General features: G+C 37.8%; 1 protein-coding gene across 1 annotated transcript in view; it reads right to left on the bottom strand.

Annotated features, from left to right (window-relative positions):
• Nucleotides 1–14,434, bottom strand: part of TMEM156 (transmembrane protein 156) — a 24,498-nt gene extending 10,064 nt beyond the window's left edge. Inside the window, exons 1-5 of the mRNA XM_008947847.1 lie at nt 14,230–14,434; nt 9,805–10,086; nt 8,127–8,405; nt 5,869–5,976; nt 2,244–2,345 (exon numbers count right to left, since the gene is read on the bottom strand). Coding sequence (XP_008946095.1) covers nt 2,244–2,345; nt 5,869–5,976; nt 8,127–8,405; nt 9,805–10,086; nt 14,230–14,329 — 871 coding nt within the window. The 5' untranslated portion in view covers nt 14,330–14,434. The remainder of the gene's footprint in view (nt 1–2,243; nt 2,346–5,868; nt 5,977–8,126; nt 8,406–9,804; nt 10,087–14,229) is intronic.
• Between the last annotated feature and the right edge of the window lie 2,517 nt (nt 14,435–16,951).

Below are 16,951 nucleotides of genomic sequence, written 5' to 3' on the forward strand. Positions count from 1 at the left end.
TGCATTTAATAGCAACTGTGTTTTGTCAGTTTGTACCACTTAAGGGACATTTTACATAAAAGCAATGGCAAGACCAGATCCAAAGTCTAGAAAACATGCTCTGTACAGCCCACACTCCAATGCATACGTTTTGGCTTAACAGCACAATGTTTAGTCAACATTTATGACCAGAATGATTTAAAGCTCCCCTATCCTCACTGTGTGTGCTTAGTCCTTTGTATTTCCATGAATTTGGAAGGCTGTAACTGTAAGCCTACCCCAGAGAAAATACTAGACATTTTTCTCCTTTCCTCTGGCCACTGGACTTAATGGTAATGATTCATGGGCATAGAGCCACTAACATTTTCACAAAACTAGCATCCATGATGTAAATTATCTTTTTGTAGGACCACAGTGACATTAAGGCAGTAAATTCCTGAGGAATGATTTCCTAGGAAATCATTCTCATTCTCAAAGTATAGTTTTCCTTTTCTTCCCTTATCCTTTCTGAATTTGGAATAACCTTTTAGTAATACCTATACATCTTTTCATCTGTATGAGATACTGTCACATCCTCTCAGATATATATAATTATTTAGTCTCATTAGGGTGTTTCCAGGGAGGCTTTACTGTCTTCAGTGGATCTCAATGTTTTGTCCCGAGACTCCAAGCTCTGCACTAATGATTGTGAAAATATTATCAAGGGCTGTCCAAGTCATCTATAGCTATTTATAATCCATTATCACAGTAGCAAATCTTGAACTTGGCAGGTGTGGAAAGGATGAACTCTTTTCATATGAGTTTGATTCCACTTTAAATTATATTGGCACAAATTAGAAAATGGATTGAACTGACTGCGATTATGGTGTGTGAAATCAAGGAATTTCATATTAAAATAAAGCCCATTATAGTAGGTCATACAACTAAGCATCCTTCTGGTTAAATATATAGGCTGAACTGGGAGGAACATCAAAGTAAGAATGACAGGCCAATAAGGGATTCCTATTCTTCTCAGTAAAATCCAGTAAAACTAGATTTGCTTTTCCATAAAACTCCATCGTCAAAATGTCTCTGGATATAAACAACATTAAAAATGCCATTGTGAACATGCTGATAAAACAGGTATGGCATGAGTGAAGCTACTTAAGACAGAAGGTGTCAGAAATATAATTCCTTTCCTGCAGGATGAAAATAATGAGCTCATAAATATATCTCAGAGGTAGCCAGTGTTTTAAAAGCGAGGAGCATAAATTGTACTCGCAGGAGGGTTCAGGCAGACAAGGAGCTATTCACTCTTTTCTAGGTAAAATTGAAATGCCATGAGTTACTGAGTTGTAGAGAGAAATTACTGAGTCTCCTCTTAGTCTTGAAAAACCAACAACCCAAACAGTGAAGTACCCAAGTCTATCCCAATTTAAAACCATTTTTTTATTTGCTGGCTTTGTACTTATTTCTGGTTTGGAGGAAGGTTGGTTTGCCATTCAGAACTGATTTTCTATATGTTCATGTTAATCTTTTTAAAGATAGAGCTCCCTTCATGAAACCAGAATCCATTAAATTTATGAAATCATATGACTCTTCAGTGGCACTCTCAACTACAACTGCTAATTTCCCCTCACACAGAGATTTGTTATCAAATCATAATTTCTGGAACCAAAAATCTGAGTTTAGCCATGCTATTTAGTTTATCCGTGCTAAATATACTACACTCTCAAGAAGACCACATTTTAATTCCCAGCTGAAACTAGACATTTGTATTTTGTGGGATTTGTTTTTTCCCTAGAAATAGCTACAAAGGGCCAGCAGAGCCATTCTCCAAGTCCTTCTACAGCCATATCTATTCCATACTTTGGTAGCAGATTTTATCAAGAGTCACAAATGCAGAGAGCTTACATACACGTGTGTACATGTCTGTCTACTTTACATACACACACAAACCATTCAGCTGCTGAATCTCAAATGTGGCACTTAACATGACCAAAAATCAGAGAGTTGAAAAAGGCAAAGTCATTAATGTAGCACATTTGGAAGATGAGGAGAAACATTCCCACGTATATATGTTAGTTTTCTTACAGTTTTATTCTCAGAATTATTTGTTTATGATATAAAAATGTTTCCATAAGTCAGATCAAATTTGTGTAGGATCAAGGTAACTCTGAAACAAACCAGAAGCATTCCTTGACAGGAAAGACTTAAAAGGTCTTTCTCAGCCTCCTCACCCCTCAAGATTTGTTAGGTTTTTGTTTTACTTTTATGCTACTTACCAGGAAAAGGATGAATTTTAATAGCAGATATGGTTCTTGCATGTCTGGAACCCTTTCTTCTTAGAAGAGCAGAAACTGATGATGCTACTCTCTGTTTACAATCTGTTTTAAACAAAATGTGTTATCTTCAGCTATAGAAATGCATACAGCACTGAGTAGAAGCAAAGCAGGTAAACCTGTTACTTTTAAACTGGTTGTGGTTTGAGGCCTGGGGGCGGGACAGGACCCGGAGGGTCCCAGGGGGAAGCGGTTGTTCCCTCCCCTTCCTCTTCACACTCGATAAAGAGGCAGGAGGTGGGTGCTCCAGGGGGGAGAGCACAGCGATCCTGCACCACCCGAGATCGGGTTTTGTATAGCTTGGGTTTACTTTGTTTTCCCCCCCATCTTTGTGTATATATCTACCTCCCTCCTTGTTTTCTGATCCCTGTTAAACAATATACATTATTTTTATTAACTTCCAATTAGTGCAAAGTCTATCTTACTCCTGACTTCCCTTTTTTATCTCCCCATCTGGAGGGGAACTGAGGGATAGGGAGGGGGAGCACAAATTCTGCTCCTTGGGGTCCTGTCCTGAGACCTTAAACAAAGACAAAACTGTTGAACACGTTCCAAGAAAAAAACAGGAAGTTTTTTAAATACCGTGATAAGGAAAACCAAGGGGTGGATGTTTCATATTTTCCTGAATAAAATTTTCTGGAAATTCCATTCAGGTTTGCCCCCTCCAAATTATTCGTTCCCTTTTCTATACTGTGTAACTTGAACAAATTTTGGAAGGTTATAAAAAAAGTACATGTTCCAGTACAGGTTCCACACTGCTGACAGTGGAATGGCAAGGATGGAGTGTACTGGCATCCTAGGAAGCTGACAGATTTTTTGGAAGTGTGGTGTGTCCATCTTTGGAAGCACAATTCAAGCACAAGCTCTGCACCACTCAGAGAAAGAAAGATGGAGCTAGGATGAACACTTTTCACTGTTCCTCAGCATCCAGTTCATAAAATCCTCAGTCTTTCTAATCTGCTGTTCTCTTAATACCGTACTTCAGGTGGGGTTTTTCAGATGACTGTGAAGCTGTTACGGTTAGTCCTGTTCTACAGTGACAGCAGTTCAGGGCTCACTCCTATATAACAGAATTTATTTTTATCCTTTTCTTTTGAAGAGTCTAGAAAACTTCAGCTTTAAGAAATTCATTAAATTAGCATTATTTAAGTTATGATTTTTTAATGACTAGCCAGTGGAGGTCTAATGCGCTGAAGCCCTAAGCATGCACTGTAGCAGTTAATGTCAAAGGAAGCTCTAGAAGTGGTTGTAAGACAAGAGTGGAATGGAAAAGGCAAACAGACTAATTTCTAATTTAGGTCCTTTGTCATGGGTTGGTTGTAACCTCCAATAAGTTTATCTGGATCTTTTATTTTACGCACTCATGGAAATAATTAATGTTTCAGAGAGTCTCATAGTCTGCCTAGCAGAATGTCTTGCAAGGTCTCAAGAGGAAATGAATAATTCCATATTTCTTAACAGCTCTCAGTGGTGCTCAGAAATTAAGAGAAAAACTAAAAAATTAATTATAACTGGAAAAATTCTTAGCAGCTGCTTTAGGCATCTAATAATATTCTGCTCTGTTCTTTGGGCACCACTGAAAAAAGCAGTACTTGCACCATAATATAAACACATAAGGAATACAACCCTTAAATCTGATTTCTATGTGTTTGTCTTTTTATCAGTATCATACTGATGTTGTTTATAATATTTACTAATAATTCACTATTCATATATTAACAGAAAACATATTCTAGGAGAAAAACAGTAATAAGAAGCCTCAAAAGGACATCTTTTCCTCCATGCTTGTGTCCATAATTCTGAATAAACTGATGCTTAAGAATAAAGACAGAAAATCATTAATCATCACTACTAATAGTTCTGCATTTAAAATGGGATGTTATGACTCAAAGCACAGAAAATCATATTCATGGCATTTATAGGTAGCTTTCAAATTACAGATAAAACTCCTTTAATTTAGAGCATCTAATAGCCTACTTACAAAGACCTAATTTACAGTTTGTGGGATTTTTATACATATAAAATAGGTCTCAGAATTTGGTTCTAGCAATGAGTAAAACATCATGTATTTTAACCAAGATGATATAGTAAGGAGTTTCTTTAATCACTCAGTGCAGAGGCACGGATTTGTCATTTTAAGCAACTAGTTTGCTTATTCATTAAAAATCTATGCATAAAATATTTGCATTATGCAAAAAAAATCACAGAAACATTGTGTGGGGACACTCTTCTTTCTTCTGTTCAGTTATGATTAAAGCCAGACTACTATTGCTTTTTCATTAAAAAACTGCCTGTGGATACAGTAAAGATGATCAGGGGAATGGATATGGCTTATCATTTTTTTATTACCCCTGTGACCAAGGTCTCCATTCAGCAGCTCTGGACTACAAGGGGAAGAGACGGATGTCTGGTAATAGCAACTAAATGCTGGTTGCCCGGAGGCATTCTGCCCACTCGGGGCTGACACAGGCAGAAAGTCTCAGGAAATTGCTTTGAGAAGCATCTACGAGCTACTATCTCAGGTAACAGGTTAAGTATTGCTCTTTCCACACTGATGGAAAGGGGTGTACTCCCTGTACCACCTATGTGTGATTTGGGATGAAAAACAAGGAACAGCAGCTGACAAGCAGTCAATTTTCTAGGTTTAGGGTTTTTTGTTTTTTTTTTTTTTTGTTTTTTTTTTTTTGTGCAGAGGACTTTATCTTGATTGCTCAGAAGTCTCAAGTTTGGGGTACTCCTACACTTTTATTGTTGCTTTCTTCACTGGATATTGCTAGAAGAAATACCGTAAATCTGGTTTCAGCCTGTATCCCAAGTGAATTGCATAGGAAGAGCCTGCCTTGGCTGGTGAAGGCATTTTGTAGAAATAATTGTTTTAGTCTCTGAACTAAGGACGAGGTCTTTCATAGCAAAGTTTTAATCACTTGGAATAGTCAGAAGTGCTGATTCAGAAATTACAGCAATATTTTCTTTGCTGAAATAACAGCAAAGAGAAGAAACATTATCTGGGCTTATCTCAGCTCTGGGGTTAGGAAGACACAGCTTGGTTGACCTATACGGGATTACACCACTGCTCAATTTAGACAACCAGTTTTCAGGACAGACAGCTGAGTACATATGTCCTCATATTTATCCTGTAATTTTTCTTGGCCTTGACCTAGATGAATCATCTTCAAGAAAGGAAAGGGTATTTCAATCTGCTTATATTGGTCATTGGCATTTCTGCTTGGGACCCTCAACAAGTGTCAACTGTAATTGTTTTATTTACTGGAATCAGTCTGAAACCAGAAGTTCGTATCACTAAGGATCACAGGCCACCAAGCATCTGTCAAAAACCCCCATGTTTCATTCACCATCAACAAGCTTGGATGTGTATCCATAATTCAGAGGTAAGAGGTGATATTATCAATCATCTGAGTATTTCAGTCTCTCTGTGAGAAGCTTTTACCATATTACAATTAAATACTGGTGTGGTAAGCCACATTAATAAGCAACAGCTTTGTTGTTGTAAATTAACACATTATTCATTGTATGGAAATTGAAATTAATGCAGCTTTTTGTTACTTACAGTTTTGTTCATTTTCTTGGACTATTTTGTAGATGACGATTGAAATAGTCAACACAAAAACTACTGGAATCATAGTGAGCCAGATGATCTTCGTCATACACATTGGATCTGTCCATAAAACATAGGAGAGAATAAAAAGAAGCAGGAAATAAATGGCAGAGAAAAGAAGAACATTTGATCTTGGTAGGTTTTTGGACTATGCCTATCCTCACAGATAAAAATGTAAACCAGAAGAGTTTCTGCCTTTTTCTTTCACCCTTCTTTGTTGTTTGAAATTAAGTTTCCTGCCTAGAATTTAGCTTCATTTTCACCTGTATCTATCCCCCAATGTCAGAAATAGTTATACATAGCTAAGTGAATGAAAACTTTTTCTGTTTGTATAGACTTACATGCAACTCAGGCTGGCAGGAATAAAAACCTTCAAAGACAAACATTTACATTTAAGGTAGAACAAGGGTAACCTTTATCCCCTCTTTGGATAGAGCACAGAAGGATCTGGTCCACTGTCCAGCACTGGCCCATGCGGGCATCCTCAACCTCCTTCTCCACCTTCATATATAGTGGATAAAATTGTACATATACAAATATAAATAGAAGAGGACCCCTCAGGGGAGTTCTTTTAACTGAAGCTGCCCTGTGGGAGAGTCACTGTGGGACTGGGTGTAAGAGGCAGGCTGCTCTTTCGGACAGCAGGTGCTGCAGAAATGCATTGGCTTGCTGGGGTTGAACTAGTTCAGGAACCAGTACAACCCAGGACTACACCACAGGCAAAGGGTGCGGGGAACTTTCCTCCATGGTTGTCCAAACTCCTTTGGCAGCTGCATGCTCTTGTGTACCTTAGCATTGTCAAATAACTATTCTTAAAAACAACTAGGTTACTATGACTCATATAAAATTAAATTAGAGACTATAGCCAAACCACTGTTTTGCTTTCCTTGACTTAGAATAGTATAATTAAACCTACAACAACTTCCCTTGTGCATCTGCTCCACTGAGAAGTCATGAGGTAACTGCCAATAGCCCTGTGGCTCTTTGAGGTAAGCATAGCTCATCCTTCCTAATTAAGAACTAAAAATATCTTCTATACAGTCATTTATGCTCCTTTCAAACAGAGTACTCTACCACATCTTGCAGTGACTTGTAATAGCTTGTACATCAGCCTTGCTTAGTAAAAGCCCTGAGCACCTCTTCAGCTTTGTTTTGAAGTAAATAGAAAGAAGATGTACTGTTAATTCCTATTGTTAATTTAACTACTTCCCAGGTAAATAACCATTAGCAAAGGGAGGTTAGCTCATAGTTTTGACACAAGTTAGCAGGGCAAGTTACAAACTATAGTCCTCTCACAGCTAGAGCTACTTATTTAAAACCAAACCAAACCAAACCAAACCAAACCAAAACAAAACAAAACAAAACAAAACAAAACCAAAACAAAACAAAACAAAAACTAAGCTACCCTCTCTTCTCCAGGATTTTACCTGGGTTTATTTAACATAGGTTTAGCTAATCCCAAATATATATTTTTTTTCCACCAAAGGTACAGCATAAAACACATTTGCCATACGAAACGAAATTACTGTAATAATTCAGCAATTCCCAGATGGCAAGCATTGCATACAGACAGGATGGAAGCCATGACCATGGTCAGGCAATCAGCCAAAAAACTCCTGCAGCACAAAGAGAAATTTAAAAGCTGACAGGCTATCCTCTGGGAAAAATAAGCCTAGTTCAGCTGAAGATTTCTCTTTTAAGTGTAGTGTAGTAAGGTTGTATAGTAGGATATTGCAGTATGAAACTAAGAAAAGTCAAACCTGTCTCCTGCTTGTTCTGTTACTTATGTTAGCAGGAATTTTTAAATTTACCTCCAAGACAACAAGGCTATGCCATTATCAGAGAGGGAAAAGGGAAAAAAAGTAATTCTGGGTTTTGTCATCCATGCAATTTGGGAGTCTGTCACCTCTGAGCAAAAAACCAATACAGACACTTAATTTGCTATGTTGCTTCTTGAAAAAAACAAAAACAAAAACAAAAACAAACAAACATCACATTTAAATCTACACCAGCTTTAAATCACTATCAAAACCGCCAGTTGGTCCTAAAGATGGTCTTTTACTAAGAGATGATCAAAATTGTATTATTTTTTTATTAAATACTTAAATATTTTCAAATGGTTGCTGAAAGCAGATAACTACCTACTAGAGACTGCAAGATTGATACTGTTTCTGGTTTGATTTCCATTCTGATTCTCTTTTGTAACTTACATGCCACATAAGACTTCAGCTGCAGTGAAATATTTATACAGTCATTTTGGTCTTCCATCATTGCCACTAGACAGGAATGATTTAGGTATTCTTCAGCTGCAGTTCTTCCTCTGACTATAGAATTGTTGATGTGGATTTCCAGCAAGTAGTAAGTATTATGCTCTCCTTCTTCTTTCTTAGAAACCGTAGTGAAATTCAAATATTTATAAAAATAAATAACATCTTCTGTTTTCACTTCAAGTGAGCCTTTTTCTTTTGGAAATAAAAATTGAAACAAAACTGTAATATCAAATGGTAGACAGACAACTCTAGAAAGAACAATAAAATAAATTCTGTCTCATTTGCAAGAACATACAGTATGATTTTACATTACTGATTTTGATAAAATGGACAAAAGGATATCATGTAAAATTATTCTGAACAGATCTGAAGCGTATTATCTATACAAAATATATTTCCCTTGCAAATTACATCTGGTCTATCTGCTATTAGTTGCAGAAGGTCCTTATTCACCTCAATGCACACAAGCTGTGAGACTTGCATCACGTTAACAAACATGGTAGGTAAACCCTGCTGAGATGAGACATTGTCAAAAGTGTTAGTTTTATAGGTATAACTGAGAACAGAGTTTGGCCATGTCTTGTTGGTGTTTTGTTTTGTTGTTGTGTTATTTGTTTTTATTTTCCATACTTATTACGGTACCTATTTTGTAATAAGAAAATAACACAGTTGGAAAAGAACTGCATTTCTTATACTCAGGACTTGGCCTGTCGCCCTTGTTGCTGACAACATTAGGAAAGCAAAATTCGGTGGCATCATCTTCCCCAAAAGTCTGCAGATACTTTGCAAGTGTACATGGCACAGAAGGAATGTGCTGCCACTGCTCTGAAAAGATTTGGGTGTTGCTGAACTCCTCTTTGTATTTCTGCACCAGTCCTTACTCAGCGTTGCCTTCCATGAAACATGCAAGGCCATTTCTGATACTACACAGTTATGGATATCGTGGACTGCGAGCACAAAAACTGCTATTTCTTGTATCTGAATCATCTGCATAGTTACAGTCTTTGAATTTGCTCTTCAGGTACTTGCTCACAACCTATCTTTGTATAATATCAGCAATCTACATGTAGAGTTCTGCAATGATATTGAAAAGCAAATTCAGCATGAAAATGAATCAAAAACTACACCTCTTTAAAAACAAAGGAAATATTTTAGAAAATTTATCAAGATGAAAAGAACAAAGATGGATATAAGAGTGTTTGTGAAAGCCAGGTGGTAGAGGTGAAATTTGTAACAAATATTCCAGGTGGCTGCTGGATAGGGCAGTCTTTTCTCACAGCATCCCTCCTTCCAGACCAACACAAAGGGCCCTGAAGGTAATGACTCCCCCACCCTTCCCCACCCCCCTTGACTTTATGTGAGATCCTCTGTGAAATCGGCAGTTAACTACTGACATGTTTCACTGACAGCCAGCAGTAAATGCCACTGAGAATCTGGCATAAAACCTGTATTTTCTAGCCTTGCAAAGACAATATAAAAAAACCCATTGTTCGTAGATTTGCAAAGACTACAGAGAAGTGGCAGCATATTATAATTTTCTTTTAACTGCCAAATAAAACATGTCTTTTATGTTGTAATTAACTACTTCAAAATTAAGTAGTTCTCCTCCCGTACTTACCGTTTTTAGCTACTAACCCTGATCCTTGATGATCAACATTTGCATCTCTCCTGGATTCACACTCCGTGTGTTTAGTAGGGGACTGTTGTTCCCTCCTGGAGGACTGGCAAATACATGGAATATTTCCAAAATTGGAATGATTTACAATGGCCTTCAGTAAAATAGTCTGGTTTTCTCTTCTTTGTTGCACTGATCTTTTGCAAGAATCATTAAAAGTACAAAGTGGAAAAGTGGTGTTATTTGATGAACATGTATCCATGCATGACACAATTACAGTGTTAGCTGTAAAAAGAAAAAGGTTACTACATTAGCAAGACAGTCATTCGAGACACATGGACAAATACGTGCATGGAAGCATCATGTAACAGATCCTTTAACCATCTTGTGATGAAACACATTTTATTGAGGGTTTTAGCAGCACATTGAATGCATCAACAAGTGAGGGAAAGCCAGCACACAACCGAGATGATGGATTTTATTGCTCAGTTGCATTAAATCTGTTGTAATACTAGCTTGAATTTGTGGTTGTATCTAGTCACATTCCTGGCTGATAGCTACTCCAGTTTCACTGTAACTGAAAAGAAGATGAAAGTACTTGTGTTTGGAGAGGGAACTTAGCCCTGGAACTGTGCAGTTGTAATGTACCAGTGCAATTATGTTGTTAAATAGCTATAGTCAGAATGAAAACTTTATTTCCAATGACATTGAAAACGCTGTGAAAATACACAGAAAAGTTGCTGAATCCTCCAACCACATCCTTCACGTTCTCTTATATTCAGTCAACAGACAGAAATCTTTATTATGACCATCAGTTTGGGTATTCACAGTCAAATTTTGGTATCAAATTACTATGACTAGAGTACATTAATGCAGTTCTGGCAAGCAGCAAAAACCACATAGAATTAATTATTAATGAGTGTTATTTTAGCTGCCTTCCACATTAATGTAGGGCTTTGTTGTGCAAATGCATTTTTACTTGAGTTTAACTTCGAACCAGTGTTTCAATATTGAAAACAAACAAAAAGAATAAAAACTTCTGGGACCCCCCACATGAAACATGCATTTATGAATACAAATAACTGTTTCCGGGTAGTACCCTTGCATCTCTATGAACAGGAAATCTTGCATCTAACTCCCATGATGAGTAATTGGAGCAGTATTTTCATAAACCCTTCTGCATAGAGAGAAAAACACAGCCAGTGCTCAGCTGCAATCTTATAGCTTCCAGTGGCCACCTGTGCTCACACAGCAGCAGGCTGACCTCAGAAACAGTTCAGTGACAGATTTCAGACAGGATACAGAAATAAAATCCAAAATCCAACACCAAAGTCAATTATCTTCACTTTACTAACACTACACCAGTAAGTCATAAACTCCTTATAAAACATAATAAATTGAAATGTAAAACACACATCCTATGCAGGTAAGAAAATAATTCATTTTAATACAAAAAGGAAAAATGTTTGACTAAATCTTTCCCTCAGGCAACAGAAAACTTTTTCCTCAAAAAGCTTACTATCGACCCACCCACGCAACCTGGAGCAGAGCTGGATCCTGAGGGCAAATTCTTGCAGCTGAAGGAGGCATTTTGTGCAGAGCTTTCCTGTGGAGATGAGCCAGGAGCAGAAATTAAATGCTTCTTCTGGTCTCTGTGCATGCTTCTGGGCACAGTCTAGAAGTCTAGAACCACCAGCAGTGGCTCAGTCTAGAACCACCGCTACAGCTTTCAAGGTCAGTTAATGGTAATTCCCCACCACACCCCTTTCACCAAGGAATTTGTACACAGACTTGGGACTGTGCTGTGCCAGTGGTCTGTGTCAGCGCCATGAAGTCCATTTTGGACACAACACATGGCTAAACAGGCTCCAGAGCTGCCTGTGAGGCACAGAGTAGACATGTAAAAGGCACGTTATCTGAATGGAAGATGTTTGCATGCTATCCTGTCAGGGAGAGTGCTTACCATCCTCTTGGAAGATCTCTACTGAGAAATCCAAAAGGGTTTTGTGAAATCTGAAGGCCTGAAAAGTGAAGAGGATCACTGAGATGAAACCATGCAAAGCATCTCTAGGAAACCGCTTCATATTCAAAGACCTGTAACCTGCATGCTTAATGTTAGGAAGTTCTGTGATTATTAAATTTACAAAGTGTTTTTCCATAGAAAATCCAATTCCATCAAAATGAAGTCATTCCCAGGGAAGATCTGAAAGTGTAAAAAACTTTATTCCCGTTAAGAAAACCACAAATATTTCATTTTTGGATTGGCTTGACTTTTTTTTTTTTTTTTCATTTGATTTGCAGTACTCTGTTTTGAATCAAATCAGCAGGATGTAAAATTGCGGTTTTTATCACATAATATTGTAGCAACACAAGCCCTACAGTACAAGCTGGAGAATGCACAACAGATAGATTAAAGGAGGTACATTCCATCAAGTAGCTGGACCCAGAGGACAGGACTGGCATCCAGAGCATCAGACTCCAAAACAACAACCTCCTGCTCTACAGCAATGTGTTTTAAGGGTTCAATGACTCGTAACCAAACAAGCGAGTTGCTTAACAAGTATAAAGGAAATATTCCAGTTTTAGCAATGCTGAAATATATTCTTCTGACATATTTTTAAAGGCTTGGGTTTTTGCAAGTTGATTTCCCCCTAAATTTCTGTTTAATGAGAAATTTCCTTTTTTATTCCTTCTCTGGAATGAAATAAATTCTGGAACTTCCCCTGAGATAAAACATCCAAATTTCAGTTGCTTCTATCTGTATCCTTTGCTTGCCTGCCATTTCAGAGGTTATATCAGAACCCTGAAGTACACACAATGTTAATGTGATCTTAGAAACCCCTTGGAATTAGGAGGTCTCTGCCACTCATTTAGGAACCCCTCACAGAGGAAGACACAGTGACTATGTTTCACACCTCAGAGATTCCCATCAACAACTCTATGTAGTGAAGCCTCATGGGGTAACCAGCAATTTGAAACATCTACAGCAAATTCTGTACATTTTAGGTTTGCCACAAAATCTGAAATAAAACCAGTTTCCAAAAGAAGGTTTTCAATGAACCAGAGACACAAATTCCTTGGAATTTTCAAAATAAATAGTTCAACATATTTACTTTCTCAGGTGATTGAGACCTTGTTATACAGTCTGTTGTATAGTCATATAGTTTTTAGAACATCCAAAATACGACAATGATTCAAATTTTCCAAATATAATTCTGTGCTGTATTCTGCCCATCTACTTTGCAGTATTATTTAGACACACTGTGATTAAGGTCATATGCAGACAGGAGAATGGGAGTGCTCGTGCTATTGCAGCATGAAGCATTTTCAATACGAGCAATCTAGGAAAGTTACCATAAGAAAAATGCAACTTTTCTTTGATATTTGACAGTAAGGTCAATGTTTCCTTTTGGTGATGGTTATATCATTGTTTATTTGCATAGTCTGTGATAGCAAATACTTCGATTATTCCTGCATGGAGGTAAAACATTAATTATTCCAGCATATTAAAGTAACTCTTCAGCTAGATGATATTTGAAACTTCTGAGAGCTTAGCAAGTTTGTTCAGTCATAAACTATAAAAAACTATCTTTTATATTCAAATTACTGTCATGTTTCTTCTTTTTGGTTAACAAAAATAGAAAGGCAAGCATAAGTAACCTAAACTGGATATATTTTGATATTAATTTTTTTTCAGAACATTATACTTCATAAATAATTTATTTCATGGTCCCTGGGAACACACAGCATTTGTCAGAGGGTTGCTTTTTATTCTAACATTTATCTATTCAAAAGCTTACTTAGGAATGGGTGTGAGAAAACTATTTTAATATGAATTTATTTATGGATTTTTAAGAAAGCACTGAATGCATAACTTACACACGTGTATTTTGCATTCATCCTGAAATCCAGTATTGACCTTTAGGATGCCCATGATGTATTTGGTGTTTGTTAAAAGATTTGTTTCACTCAGTTGCACACACCTCTTCCGCTCTACTTTTTGTCAGGTTAGCACTGCAGATCTCTTTCACAGAGAGCGTCTCATACCAGACAGTAATTGTGCAAAGTTTTATAGGCATTTAAGTATAGAAACCTTTAAAAAAAAAGTTAAGACATGGGTACCTGCTATAAAACAACATACAGACATTACGTACTCTCTTAATGATGTAGGTAGTAAAAGTACAGTTGCATGCAAATAGATAACTGAAAGTTTTGCAGTGTACAGAAATGAATGACAAACTCTTTTCAAATTACCACATATAATGAATTCTGTCAGTTAACAATCTAAAAAAAAAAATCTATGCGCTTTGCAAAGTCCACATGAGTACAGCATCCTAACGATTGCTTTTAGGAAAGCACGTGCCAGCTTTTCAATTGCAATTGGACTTTGGAATAAATAACAGGCCATTTTAAAAGCTGATCACTCACCTTCGTGGATTTTGAAAAATTCAGGTAAACACAAAATAAACATGGTAATTATTCCTAGTACTAATCTGAAGAGTTCTGATTTTCTTAAAAGCAAGCACATGTCACTGAAGCACTCCCATTTAGCATAGTGGTGGTAACTTCCTTCCTGCTTTAGCTTTTAACTTAGTGCAGACTTTATGCAAATAACGTCTATTCATTTCCTTTTTCTAATATGACTTTTTACTTCTCATTGCATTAAGTTGTGGAGAGCCAAGTTCTGTTCTTACACTGGCATAGATGAGGATAATTCAAACGAATATGCTGAACATAAAACTCACACACTGCGATTTAAAAAAGAGAAAAATCATGCATAGAAACTATTTTATTCATTTTGGAGTAGTTTGGTTTTAGGAACATCACCCCCTAATGGCCACTTTCATATACCTCCTTAGCAGTAAATGAATCATCTTTGTGAAGGAATTTTGTTCTCATTTGACCGGGAAGATTTTAAAAAAATGAGTCAGAGCCTCATTATAAAAATTAGTCAGAAACACAGGAGCCAGATATGGAGATTTTATTGTTTTATTTATATACATATGCGTTTGGGCTAGGGGGAAGATAACTTTAGGTAATACAGAATCTTTAAAACTTTAAGAGACTATTAATTTGATAATTACAACCTGGAGTTTATGATCTGGCAAGCAAGCGATGTACTAAGTACTATGAACTGAGTGTGAGATTCTAATACTGTCACTACTGCAGCATTCTTAAGAAACAGATCCCAGTCTTGGGGTGCCTTCAGTGTGTGTTACTATCCTTCGCACCACAGGAAACCTGGACAGAGCCATTACTATTTCTGTACCTTGCAGTCACAATTTTTCAGCTAAACTTTCCATTAAAGAAGTGAACTCTTTCATTCTGACAACCACCATGATATTCCACAAATTCCTCTTACAGATAAGACTGCAAAGAACATTTCTGGAGTGTTCCAAATAAAAGTACTCTGAATTAAAAAAATTAAACACCCCAACCCCCTCCCCCCCAAACCAATTTTACTCAAGAACTGAGTATATACAATAAGACGGGTTTAATTAATTTGGAAAGCTCTCTTCTGATGTAGCATTTTCCCCGCAGCCTATTAAATATTAAGTAATAACAAAATGAAACAATGCTGTTGAAGTTACAATAAGAAACGTCCTACAAACCCTAAACACCTTTCTTGTCATCTCAGATGTGTAAGCCAGCTGGAAGCAAACACAGTGCTCATTCTATAGGGACACTCTTAATGGAGCTATAGTGAATATTAACTTGTTAATATGGTATTTTATATGTGGCACTTTTGTGCAATGAAAGTAATGAAAACAAAGCAAAATGAACTGAATTTTTTGACACTATGGTACAACAGAACTAATAAGATACAAAAAATAATAGGTATGAATTTAAAAAGTAAAATACTGTGTAATTTATATTTGTCATCTGTTGGTAAATTAGGGCTGCTTTGTGAGAAACTGCATTGCCCTTGAAATATCTGCCATAACAGTTATTTACATTTTCCTGTTCTCAAGGTTGTGTGGTGTTCACCCACCCTCTCTGCCCAGAAGGAACGGAGCAAATACTAGAAAATAACAAGAAGACTTTGTTGAGTAGTATGTGTATCTATCCCTTTCTGATACATTCAGACTTTCCTTGCTCTTTGTAGCGCCTGTGGTTAGAAGAGCAACTGCCCTACAGGATCACAGCCAAGTTCAGCCTGATAGAATAGTAGCCTGTGGAATATGTTGAGTTTCAGATTCTGCAGAAGGCTTCCAAGAACACTGCAGTAAGCAGATGGGGAATATCTATTTTAAGGCTATTGTGATGACACATTTTCGTTTTGGTTTTGAGTTCAGGAGGCACATCTATGATCTGTCCACCCATCCCCCAGGGAGTCTCTTAAGTTTCAGATGCTATTACCCCTCTACTGTTGTGTGTGTGTGTGTGTAAACAAGCTGTATTCCATGTGTGTGGCCTGACTCACCAACTGAAGTGAAAAACATGAGTTTTTCTTCTTGGGGATGTGCTTCCTTCCACCAAGCTAATAATTTCTACACAGCTGGAACAATCAGTACCTTTGAAAACACTATCCTTCAGCCAAATTTAGTTAAAATTGCCTAAATCACTTAAAGTCATCCAGGATGAGAACTAGCAGACAAAGCACACAGCCACGTAGGCCACACTTCATAACAGAGTTAGGCAAAGAAAGCACCTGATTCCACATTACCGCCACGCCTCAGCAATGATCTCGCCTGCCCTTAGATCAGTTTTATCCATCAGAGGCACATCAAACTGTCACACAGTCCATTAATTTGGATATTTAATCTACCTTTGGGTGGCAGAGGTCGCGGGCAAGGCATAGCATAACAAGGCGGGCAAAGGCTGGAGCGCGTTTGCCTGTTGGAGGGCGCGGCCAGGCCACCTCAGCAGCACGCGGGGCCAGGGCTCTGAGGGCAGGTTAACTGCTGCGTTGGGCGTCGCTGCACACTTATTTCACTTAACTGGGGGAGGGAAGTGAGGGGAACGCTTAGCTCTGCGGCTTTAGCAACCGGGCAAGGGCACCCACGGCCAGTACCCGACCCTTTAGGGGGTTAACCGGGAGAAACCCCGGCAGCTACCCCGGCAGCAGGAACCGCCCACCCAGCGGGGTGGGGGACGCGGCGCGGGCGGTGCCGCAGCCTGAGGGGAGGGGAGGAGAGGGGAGCGGAGC

This window comes from Merops nubicus, unplaced genomic scaffold (assembly GCF_000691845.1).
Source record: "Merops nubicus isolate BGI_N331 unplaced genomic scaffold, ASM69184v1 scaffold29639, whole genome shotgun sequence".
Classification (NCBI taxonomy): Eukaryota; Metazoa; Chordata; class Aves; order Coraciiformes; family Meropidae; genus Merops; species Merops nubicus.